Below are 12,137 nucleotides of genomic sequence, written 5' to 3'. Positions count from 1 at the left end.
TCTTAGCAGAAGAATTAACTCCCTGGAAGAAATCCTTTCTCATCACCTTGTAGAGTCAGCTAGATTGCGAATGATAGGAATATAGAAAAGGGAATTCAGATCTTGTTTATGAAAAGAAGGCAGTAGATAGGCTTGTTCTGGTCTGTTCTTTCCTATTTCAAGTGGTAGGACAAACTGATTATGTGCCTATTCCTCTAGACAGGCAAAGAAGCTTCTGTACCTGCATTGAGATCCTCTTATATGCAGAGGGCTGTCCCAAGTACAGTGGAGGAGGAGAGCAGGTTTTGTGAGAAGTGAAAATTGGCCTCTTCTCATAAGTAGTTCGCTTAAAATTCAGAAAGACAAAGCTACCATATAAAATTACTTGAGAATATTAACAAAGCACTGCTAATAAGTACAGGCCTGCTTGGAACAAACAAAATACATGTATGGGGACTCACACTAAAGTAGGGATTGGTAAAGTTTATGCTTCACCAAAGGCTGAGTGCTGAATTCTGAGTGAGTGTTAAATGCAAATATAAAACATTTTCTTTCTCATCACTTTGGTGGCTGATACAATCCATTTTTTCAAGTTATGTCTTAAACATTGAAAAAGAAGATTCCTGCTGGTATTGTTATTTAATGGCATAGCTCATCTCCCTGCATAAGTGAAACCATGGAGAAGCAGAAAATCTGAATTTAGAATTGTAGGTAAATGTGCAGTGTAGAAGAGAGAGGAATGAAATGTGAAAATGCACAATTAAAGATACTAATGGTCTGAAATTCCTAAGCTGTAAAAGTCAAAATGGCTCTGTAGATAAATTGGGCCCTTAAAACCAGTAAAGTGGTTATGAGAATTGATAATGTAGAAAAGCTGTAAATTTGTGATTGGATGAAAATCTGGTCGTCTATAGAAATTATTTTAAGACCTGGGTTTCTGGTAAAATAAATGATGACAGTTACCATGGTTTCACTGCAATGTAGATTGCATACATACTGAAACAGCAGGGGAATTAAGATAATCTGAATATTGAAAATCATACTGAGTAATTCAGTCATTGACATGTTTTCCTCAAAATTCTAATAGGGTAAAATTACTAAATGTGGTTTAGGTAAAGAACAGAATTTGGCTTATTGAAAGTGATTCATATATGTCTAATTTGCATCCATTCCCCCCCCCCCAACCATCATATAATAGCAAATACAGACCGTAGCGATTTCATATCTCAGCATGCTCTTTCTGTAAGGTGATTGCTTATATTAAAAATTTCATGTCAAGAGTGAGTCTCTTGACAGTTCTTTTCAGCTAACAGGAAGGCCTGATTGTAAAACCCCACCTCTTCTAATAATCCTGTCTCTGAAAAGCTGTAAGGACTACCAGCCTGATTATGCATTATCAAGGAATATATGTTCACAAGATATGAACAGGACATATTCATTAACTTTGCTTCTAAGATTGGTTGTATTTAAATTGAAATTCGGCTTGTGTGTGAAGTTTTCAGTTAGTGACATAGTGACATTGTATTTTGAAACAGGTCAAAACTACAGAGAAATGAAAATCGAGATATCAGTGAAGTCATTGCTCTTGGTGTGCCCAATCCGCGGACGTCCAATGAAGTTCAGTATGACCAAAGGCTCTTCAACCAGTCGAAGGTATAAGGAGTTTACAAATAGCAGGTCTTAGTTAATGTGAATTAATCCTCAGGGAAAAGAAAATTCACATACCATAGATTTGGATCAGCCTAAAATATGCTGGCATGAGAGGGAAAAATTAGAAGTTGTGTGATGTAACTTACAGAACCATTTTATCTTATTTCGTCATATCTAAGGGTAAACAGTTCTGATTTTGACCTCTTACAGTTGGCTAAAATTTAAGACACTATTAGAAAATGAAAGAAATAGTGCGATAAAATTTGATTTGGGTATATAAGTCTTATTTATAAGGTAGAGCCAGTGTCCTACAAAAGTATCCCTTGGGTTTTTTGTTAATCTTTGAAAAAAAAATGTAATGCTAAAGAAATATAACTTGAGATCTTTAAAAGATGAAGCTGTAAAACTAAGTGCTAGACTAGTTTGTCAGGAAATCTGATTTCAAGTACCTATTGTTATGAACTAGCTAGGACACATTAGGCCTGAAGAAGTGCTTTTTATGTGTTAATCCACCCAACAGTGATTGTGTACTATGCGTAAGACGTGTATAAATAAGGACAAGGCAGACTGCAATAATGATAAAGTATAAAAAGTTCTACTGGGATATAGAGGGGAAATATTTATTATGACTTGAAGGCCTTAAGATTTGAAGGTAGCATTTGAGTAAGCTCTTCTAGTTAATAGTAACTTATTGGGTACTTTTTTACATTCTTGGCAGGGTTCTAAAGTCTTTCACTTTCATTATTTCACTTAATCCTTATATAGACCTTATGAAGTCATACTATTATTATAATCTCTATTTGTATATGAGAAAATTGAGATACATAGAGGTTTAGCTAGAAATTGGTAGAAGATTCAAACATTTGTTTTCAAAGGTTGTGTTCTTCAACACTATATATACAGCGGTACGGTATACATATGCAATATTAGCAGCCTAAGGTTAGGCATGAAAATTCCACAAAAGTAAATATTTATGACAGTCACCTCTTACAAGCTTAAATTTTTTCAAAGCTATAATATAAATTTTTCCTACAAAAGCACATCCCTTTATTAAGGAACCACCCAAATATATTAAACAAGTTTGTTGTTGACTTGGGATTTTCATTAAGAGCCTTATTGTCTTGTGCTATAATAGTGATGTTTTCAGGGAGTTAAGATATAGAACACTGTTATTCTAAATGACATGAGATATTGTCAGTACAGTGTACACCTATTGATCTTGGGGTTGTGGTTCAAGCTCCATGTTGGGCATAGAACTTACTATGTTATGAACTTAATGACATCAGATACATGCTTTACAGTTCTATCTTCTTGCCACTGTCCAACAGAAATTGCCAAGTACCTGCTTATACTGTCCTGCAATTTTAATGACTTCACTAAAATTGTCAAACTTGTTAATTACCCCTTTACTTAATCTAAGGACCAAAGGTGATAAGAATAAAAGTTTATGGACTTTGTGAGTTTTTATGAAGATCTTTTTCATTTGCAGTTCAGATTGCTGAAAATGTGAGCTATAAATGATTACATGAATGTAATCAGATCCAACTTTTAATAATACATTTTTATTTAATGTCCTTTTCCCACAGGGTATGGACAGTGGTTTTGCAGGTGGAGAAGATGAAATTTACAACGTTTATGATCAAGCCTGGAGAGGTGGTAAAGATATGGCCCAGAATATTTACAGGCCCAGTAAAAATCTGGACAAGGACATGTATGGTGATGACCTAGAAGCCAGAATAAAGACCAACAGGTACTAAAGCAGACAGCTCAGTTTCATTGTTTGCACTAATGAAAACAAAGTAGTTCATAGTCCTTTCTCTTTTTCCTCTAGATTTGTTCCCGATAAGGAGTTTTCTGGTTCAGACCGTAGGCAAAGAGGCCGAGAAGGACCAGTTCAGTTTGAGGAAGATCCTTTTGGTTTGGACAAGTTTTTGGAAGAGGCCAAACAGCACGGTGGCTCTAAAAGACCCTCAGACAGCAGCCGCCCCAAGGAACATGAGCATGAAGGCAAGAAGAGGAGGAAGGAGTAAATGCACCTCTCTTCAAAGTGAATGAACTTTTATCGATAACCCTAATGATGGAAGTCAGATGGGGAAATACTTTGTAAATGGCCAGGATAAAAACCAAATCTGGGTGTCAGAACCCAGCACTACTTTTTATTATGGGAATAAGGGGGGTGGGATGGAAAATTCTTTGAACTATTTAGTTTTTTTTAAAGAGTGGGTTGTGTTTGTGCTTCTCCTACCTTTTGGCATTTATAGAACATACAGCCCCACACATGAAACTAAGACCACTTCCTTTTGTGTGACATTAGTACTTTGGGGTTAATATTTTGTGTAAGAATGACTGCTGATGAATAAAGTTGCCCCAGCCACAGTGAGTAGAAGGATGTTCACGTACTGGAACTATCCTGACGTTTGCCCCCATTACACTCTGTTTTAATTTGGAGTGGGGAAGTAAGCTCTTGCTCGGTGCAACTATTTGTTTCAAATAAAAACATTTAGACAAAATTTTTAATTTTTTTACTTTATTTACTAGGTAGAGATAGTCTCAAATATCTTTCTCTTCATCAGATGTTTGACCCCCTTGCAAAGCTTTTGGTCGCCGAGCTTGAATGTGGAGCTAAAAAAAAAAGAAAAATCAAATAAGCATTGTAATAAGGAATGACAGTATCTACAAAAACATTACAACTGAAAACTGCCCCTTTTAGGCTGCCTTTTTATAAGGGAGTCAGCACCAATAGGTCAAAAGAATGTTATTTGTTCCCTGTTCTGAAGACTAAATCAAATGAGTTTAACCAAAGGTTGCACGATAAGTGGAAAAGCCAGGTTTCGACCCGTCTCCCTACCTTGCAAGTAGACTGCTGTTGCCACTGTTGTGTTAGATTGCTAATCATTAAAGGGTCTTCCTAAACTACCCTCCCCAGACATTTTAGAACAGGCACTCTATAACCACCACCATTCTTTAACCAATATGAAGGGAACCTCAGTTACAAATTTCCCAAAGTCCTTGTCATTCAACACTTCTGACCTACTGATATACAGAAAGCTTGTGATAATATACAGAAAAATAATTACCTTTACACCATCAATAATATGCTTTTCTTGTTGTAGTGCATTCTGAAGATCATCTTCTGAAGAAAAATGAACCCAACCCATACCTCTATGAAATCCTGTCTCTTTGTCCTAAAAATTCAAAATTTAGAAAAGATTAACATGAACATGGAAGTTTCCATGAGTTAGAAATTAAGCTACCAACTTTATCTGCCAAAATGGGATAACTGACATTTCAATAAACATCAAAAACTTTGCTTTAACACAGGCTTACCCTCCTAGTTACCAAAGGCTTAACTCCTTTGTTTAATCTTAACATTCTGCTTTTCTGCTGCCATTGGAGGAAGTAAGATATGGATAGTAAGGTTTCTGTCATGCAAGATACAAACTACACTATCAATGATAATCATGGGACATTTTGATCACATAAAGAAATACTCTAACTTCTTCACTTATAGGAACTAAAAACTTAAGCCTCAAAACCTAGTTCATTTCTGGTAATTTTGGAGACCAATTACTCTCATCACCACCACTACCATTATAATCACATACTCTTAATGAAAAATAGGAAAAAATACATATATAACCCTTACCTAGCTCGACTTAATAGTAACACTACTTCCCTTTGTGTAAAAAGCAGAGTGCTTATCCTTTAACCTATACATTAGCACATGTGGAGATGATTCTAACCCACACCACCAGCCCTACTATTTAAACAGATACAAAGATGTCCATTCACTCAGTGTACATGGTCAATCTTGTTATAAAGTTATGCTGTGCACCACCCCCAAACCAAATTTTCAGAAATTGCCCTATTTATTTTTTTAAGATTTTATTTATTCATGAGATACACACAGAGAGAGATAGAGAGAGGCAGAGACACAGGCAGAGGGAGAAGCAGGCTCCATGCAGGGAACACGACGCACGCGGGACTTGATCCTGGGTCTCCAGGATCATGCTCTGGGCTGAAGGCGGCGCTAAACCGCTGAACCACCCAGGCTGCCCGCCCTCCTATTTTAAAGGACTTTTTAATACTTAAAATTCTTTAGTATTAACCTAGACTGCAGGAAAAGTTTCTGGTAACGTCCCAGTGATTCACTCCTTACCTCAGATAGCTACAATTTCTCCTCTACTTCCATATGGCCATTTCCATAAGTAAAACCCTTAAAAAATTTGTGTTTGTAAACACTTAGGTACTATGTATCTAAGATAGGAACCTGGGGACGCCTGGGTGGCTCAGCGGTTGAACGTTGAACGTCTGCCTTTGGCTCAGATCCTGATCCAGAGGTCCTGGGATGATCGAGTCCCACATCAGGCTCCCAGCATGGAGCCTGCTTCTCTCTCTGCCTCTCACTCTCTGTCTCTCATGAATAAATAAATAAAATAAAATCTTAAAAAAAAATAGGAACCTGGATTTCTAATATGAGTATATGAACTTGTTAATCAGAAACTAACTTTTCTCCTATTATATTTAGTTTTACCAAGAGTCAAAGTTCTCTTTGAAGATCTGTTAACTCCAGGTCTTTTTTTTTTTTTTTTAATTCATGAGAGACCCAGAAAGAGAGAGGCAGAGACACAGACAGAGGGAGAAGCAGGCCCCACGCAGGGAGCCCGATGTGACACTCGATCCTGGGGCCCAGGTCATGCCTTGGGCCAAAGGTAGATGAGATGCTCAACCACTGAGCCACCCAGGCATCCCAACTCCAGGTCTTGAATAATTTTGTTTATACTTTTAAGAAGCAAATGGCAATCAAGAAAAATGTGTTACTATTTTTGAAGAAATTTTTAAGTAAGTTCCATTTCTAGGGTGGAGCCAAATGCATGGCTTGAACTCACCACCCTGAGATCATGAATAGGACATTTAGGGATCCCTGGGTGGCGCAGCGGTTTGGCGCCTGCCTTTGGCCCAGGGCGCGATCCTGGAGACCCAGGATCGAATCCCACATCAGGCTCCCGGTGCATGGAGCCTGCTTCGCCCTCTGCCTATGTCTCTGCCTCTCTTTCTCTCTGTGACTATCATAAATTAAAAAAAAAAAAAAAAAATTAAAACAAAAAAAGAAAGAAATACATCTTTAAAAAAAAAAAAAAGAATAGGACATTTAATGGACTGAGGCACTCGGGTGTTCCTGGAGAAATTTTTTTTAATGCTCTTCAAAAAAATAGAAATTTCAAAAAAACAAAACAAAAAAACAAATTTCATCCTTTTTATAAAATTGTAGTTTTTAAACTTATAGAAACATTTTTGAGTAATAGTTGTGCCTCATTCTTTTAATCTACTGTATAAAACTCCATTGTATCAATGAATTAATATCTATTTAATCCCATTAATGAACATTTAGGTTCTTTCCACTTATTAAATAAGGCTGCTTTGAACATTTTTGACCACACCATTTCTGGAGAATAAATTCCAAAAATGGAATTGCTAGATAAAGCAAATACAAATTCTTAATTTTACCAAATTACCCTTCAGAAATGAAGTACATTCCTGAACAATTTCAGTACCAGCTTCCCTACACTCTCACTAGCACTAGATAGGAGTAATCTATTAGATCCCTGGAAGGCAGCTAACATTAAACCAAGAGTTAGGGATCCCTGGGTGGCGCAGCGGTTTGGTGCCTGCCTTTGGCCCAGGGCGCGATCCTGGAGACCCGGGATCGAATCCCACATCAGGCTCCCAGTGCATGGAGCCTGCTTCTCCCTCTGCCTGTGTCTCTGCCTCTCTCTCTCTCTCTGTGACTATCATAAATAAATAAAAAAATAAAATAAAAATAAACCAAGAGTTAACAATTTTAATTACTTTAGGTTATTATTTTGCCATAGCCTTTTCTGTGCCATGAGGAAAAAGGGGAGTCTTAATGAAGCATGTGTAAACTTCATGTGCACCCACATCCCACCCCCAAAAACCCAGTAATTCTAGAAAGCCTACAGAAAAATACAGCCCAAATAAAGTAGAACAAATTTATAAACTGATTTTTATATCTTCCTTAGAAAGCAAATATAACAAATGTAAAAACACTAAAAGAAAAAAAAAAGCACTCCATTTAAATAAGGATAAAAGTTAAAATAGATATTCTCTGCCAATTAGTTTTACTATAAAATCATTCTCCAGTATCAAGTTCTTATTATTATAATAGGTATAATTCTAAAATGGTCCCATAATTTCCACATGTCCCACCGTGTTGTCCCACTATGTATAATCCCCTCCTTATGTGTATGTGGGACCTGTGACATACTTCTGACCAAAAGAAAATAGCAAAACTGATGGTATGTTGCTCCCCTGACCAGGTTATATAGCGAAGGTGATGGGATATCACTCTTGTAATTTTGTTATAACAGACTAGAGAAACTCCTCTTACTCCTCTTTGAAGAAGTAAGCTGCCATGTTGGGAGACCTGCCAAGTAACACAGAACTACACATAGTCCCTACAAGCTGAAAGCCAGCAAAAAAGTAGATATCTCAGTCTGCCAGTTCAAAGATGACTTCTGCCAACAACCTGAGGGAGCCTGAAAATCAATCTTTCCCAGTTGAGCCTTTGAGCCTCTGATGAGATCAAAGCCCCAGCTGATACCAGACTGTAAGCTATGTGAGACCCTGAGCAAAGGATCCAGCAAGGCTATGCCGACTTCTCATCTGTAAAAACTGAGATAATACATGTGTGTTTATTTGAGTCATTACATTTGTGGTAATTTGTTACATAGGGTAAGGTTTTTTTACTTTTTAATCGATACCACCCTCAATTTTATCAATAAAGACTGAACAGCTTCACTCCAATAAAGTTATATAAGTTGGTATGCTTTAACAAAAGTCGAGAATTCGAGGATAAAATTAGAGGATCCAATAATTAAGGGATAACTTTTTTTTTTTTTAAAGATAATACTCACAAAAGGTACAGTGCACTTTCGTACATGGCCAAACTGTGCAAAGTGTTCTCTCAGCTCACCTGTATAGGAGAAGAAAACATATTAAAGGTAGTTATATTTTGGAGCACCTGGCTGGCTCAGCTGGTAGAGAATGTGACTCTTGATTTCAGAGTTCTGAGTTCAAGCCCCACATTGGGCATAGAGATTTTTATTTTATTTTTTTTGAGATTACTTTAAAAAAAAAAGTAGTTAATGTATTTTGTATCCTCCAACCTAGATTGTAGCCAGAAACCAAAAGGGGAACGTAGAGTCCTCAAATTTTGTGAACAGAACTACTTGGCATTTCCCTGAAGCCTTGAGATTTAGGAAGGAGCTATGGTATTGACTACAGATTTTCAAGTTATGATGGGGCTACATCTGATAAAGCTATTATAAGTTGAAAATACCCTAAGTCGAAAATGCATTTAATATACCTAACCCGCTGAACCTCATAGCTTAGTCTAGCCTACCTTAAACATGCTCAGAACACTTACACTAGCCTACAGTTGGGCAAAACCATATAACACAAAGCCTGTTTCATAATAAAGTGTTGAATTTCTCAGGTAATTTATTGGCTACTAAAAATGAAAACCAGAATGGTTACATGGGCACAAAATGGCTGTAAGTCTATCAGTTGTTTACCCTTATGATTACATGGCTGACTGGGAGCTGCATGCACATGGCTGATGCTGCTGCCTTGCATCACAAGAGACTATCATACTGCATAACACTATGCAGTATGGGAAAAAAATCAAAATAAAAAATTTGAAGTATAGTTTCTTCAGAATACATATCACTTTTATATCACTGCAAAGTCAAAAAACTGTAAATCAAAACATTGTTGAGTCAGGAACCATCTGTATAAAACTGCAATGTACCAGAGATTTGGGGAGATGATAAGGTAGGGGCATACACAATTAAATTGCTGAGTTGACTATAGTCATCATTCCCAGCGGATAATGAGCATCATCATCACAGTTACTGCACTAGGTGCACGGATAATAATCCCTGTGAGAAACTCATAGAAGACAGATAATTAAAATACGGTGTCTTGATAGCCATATTATAGATTTTCAAGTAAAAGCTCAATTTACTTGCCTTTCATAAAATTTATACTAAGTTAAATAGTTAACACTCTAAAATTTGCTGAGATGACCCTACTTTCCTGCCTTATTACCCACTGGTGGCCCATAGTGACTCTCTAGTAAGCAAATTAAATTCTTTGTATCTGTTCTGTGGGTTCCCATCTTTACCTGTTGTTCTTCCCCCTTGGTATGTCAATAATCCTATCTCTTCCTGCCTAAATTATAACTCTCCTTCAAGACCCAGGCCAAATATATCCACTGAATGTTATTTTATTGGGCTTCTACTGCAATACAAGGCAATGTACTACTCCATGAGATAATAGCAGATAAGATGCATAGTAGATAATCTTAAAGTTCAAAAACTACATGATCTCTTCTGAACTACAGTGCTTGTACTTTCACTGGCTTATACTTCATATTACCAGGTTATTTCTCCCTGGTTCATCTAAATGTCACTGGCTCAACAACTGCCTGTATCTGCTGTAAGTCTCCTCACCTTCACCACTATATCATAAACTTCCTAAGTGATGAGTCCACTATGTCAAAAGCAATTGATACACAGAAGTGCAATACTTGCTGAATGAATAAATGCTTAGTAATTCTTCAACAACCCACAGGGACTAAATTTCTGAAGAGCTCCAACAGTTGGTCAAACCATTTGGCAATATTAGGACCTCATGGAACATGTTACTGGAGAATAAACAAAATAGTGTTAAATATGCATGTTTTAAACCATGTATTAAAAGTTCTAGAAAATATTCTCTTCCAAAACAAGCTCTGGAACGTAGCTCTCTTGCCAAATTACCTATAACTATTATGGGAAAACAGATGTAAGCACCAAAAACAATGCCCACCACACACAGATACTCCTTAAATATTTGCTGAATGAATGAATGAATGAAGACTGTTTCAAAGCTGTATATTCATCTGCTTCATATTAAGAAGATGGGACCCATATCAATCTATTATCCACTCTACTACTCACACCGGAACCACAAAAACAGGTAAGAAATCGGATTTCCATTTCTTTGTTTAAGGGAGATGACCTGACACATGAATATCTACAAAAGTGACCATAGATTTTTAATTTTTGGTAAGCAAGTGTAAAAAAACCCTTTCTCAAAATTGCAACTGACGAAAATCAAAGCTGGTGAGAGACTTCAATACTGATTACTCCCAACCCTCTATCTCCAGCCTAGGCCTCTTCCATGAGTTTCAATTACAGCAATCATGAAAATGACAATCATTTATGGAGTACTCGTTCTGTATCTAGCACAAGTCTGTGGTTTACTCATTTAATCTTATCAAAAATCCTATCAAGAAGGTATGACTGACCTCGTTTCATACATGAAACCGAGGTACAGTGTGAGCCCTTTACCCAAGTACCTCCCCCGTGTAAGTCGGGTTACATAAGGACTGAAGGGCCCAGGTGGCCTTCTAACCTAAGCCGTAGGGCTTCAAGGGGCACTTCTCAGTCAATGACACACATCTCCTCCGTCCAACTGCGTGATGGAGAACTCACAGGTTTTTCTCAAACTCAACACATTTAAATTTTACTCTTCATGGTCTTTAAACCCGCCTTCCCTACCTTCTAATCACCAACGCTAAAAACCAACGCTAAAAAGTCGTTCTTCCCTTTCCCTCCTTCCGTACTCTTTCCCCTATTCAAGCCATCGCGAAAAGCCGTGGATTTTAACATAAGTGGATATGACCCCCTTTCCACCACTATCCTATTTCAGGTCCTCATCTTTGGACTAAATTACTGAAACTGCCTTTTAACGCGTCTCCTCGCCTTCAATCTTGCCAGTTTGAATCTAACCTCCACACCGCAGTCAAAATAACCCCTTCTAAATCGTCGATCTTAAAAGTTTTCAAGTAACGAACCGTTCCACCCAATCACTCTGAAAGGCAGGAGGCCGTGAATACGTGCCGCAAAAACTCAGTGGCATCCCTGAACGACTCATTGCAAATTATATTATATCATATACACATATATGATACATATTGATAGATATTGATAGATATATGATATATAGATATATATTGATATATTTTATATTGACATATTATTGATATATAATGATATATAGATTGATAGATTATATAGACATTGATATATTTTATTTATTTATTTATTTATTTATTTATTATTTATTTATTTATTTCTGCTCACTGGCTTGCTCAGGAGCCACAGCGCTTAATCCAGCCACCACGCTGATTTAAGTATTCAGCCGAAAGCAGGGCTTTCAAGGACCGCTTGTACCTAAAACTTCCGTCCCTAACACGTTTCCATCACTCACTCGAGGCCGCAGTCCAGGGAATTTTTCTGACAAAAGCCACCGGCCGGCCAATCCTGGTACGCAGCGCCACAGCGCGCCTCGCTGCTGAAGCCGCCATCTTTAGATTGAGGACCTCTGTGACCTCTGGTCGCCACCCCGGAAGAAACTGGCGGATCCGGGGCACGCAATCT

The 12,137-nt window shown here is 37.4% G+C and overlaps 2 protein-coding genes across 2 annotated transcripts in view; one reads left to right on the top strand and one right to left on the bottom strand.

Annotated features, from left to right (window-relative positions):
* The window catches only part of SNW1 (SNW domain containing 1), a 33,502-nt gene extending 29,363 nt beyond the window's left edge, over positions 1-4,139 (top strand). The window contains exons 12-14 of the mRNA XM_025996433.2: positions 1,515-1,632; positions 3,216-3,379; positions 3,461-4,139. Coding sequence (XP_025852218.1) covers positions 1,515-1,632; positions 3,216-3,379; positions 3,461-3,659 — 481 coding nt within the window. The 3' untranslated portion in view covers positions 3,660-4,139. The remainder of the gene's footprint in view (positions 1-1,514; positions 1,633-3,215; positions 3,380-3,460) is intronic.
* Positions 4,140-12,115, bottom strand: SLIRP (SRA stem-loop interacting RNA binding protein). The gene is made up of 4 exons (XM_025996435.2): positions 11,968-12,115; positions 8,565-8,623; positions 4,707-4,814; positions 4,140-4,251 (listed from the first exon to the last, which is right to left on the bottom strand). Exons 1-4 carry the CDS (start codon positions 12,062-12,064, stop codon positions 4,180-4,182), a joined length of 336 nt encoding a protein of 111 aa, XP_025852220.1. The 5' UTR covers positions 12,065-12,115; the 3' UTR covers positions 4,140-4,179.
* Between the last annotated feature and the right edge of the window lie 22 nt (positions 12,116-12,137).

Source organism: Vulpes vulpes, chromosome 6 (assembly GCF_048418805.1).
Source record: "Vulpes vulpes isolate BD-2025 chromosome 6, VulVul3, whole genome shotgun sequence".
Classification (NCBI taxonomy): Eukaryota; Metazoa; Chordata; class Mammalia; order Carnivora; family Canidae; genus Vulpes; species Vulpes vulpes.
This window is presented reverse-complemented; position numbering and strand designations above follow the sequence as displayed.

Coding starts and splice junctions, on each gene's coding strand:
- SLIRP (XM_025996435.2), bottom strand. CDS start 12,064: ATGGCGGCTTCAGCAGCGAGGCGCGCTGTGGCGCTGCGTACCAGGATT. Junction 4,815..8,564: donor GAAAGTGCACTGTACCTTTT/GTGAGTATTATC, acceptor TTGAATTTTTAG/GACAAAGAGACAGGATTTCA. Junction 4,252..4,706: donor ATATTATTGATGGTGTAAAG/GTAATTATTTTT, acceptor TTTTTTTTTTAG/CTCCACATTCAAGCTCGGCG.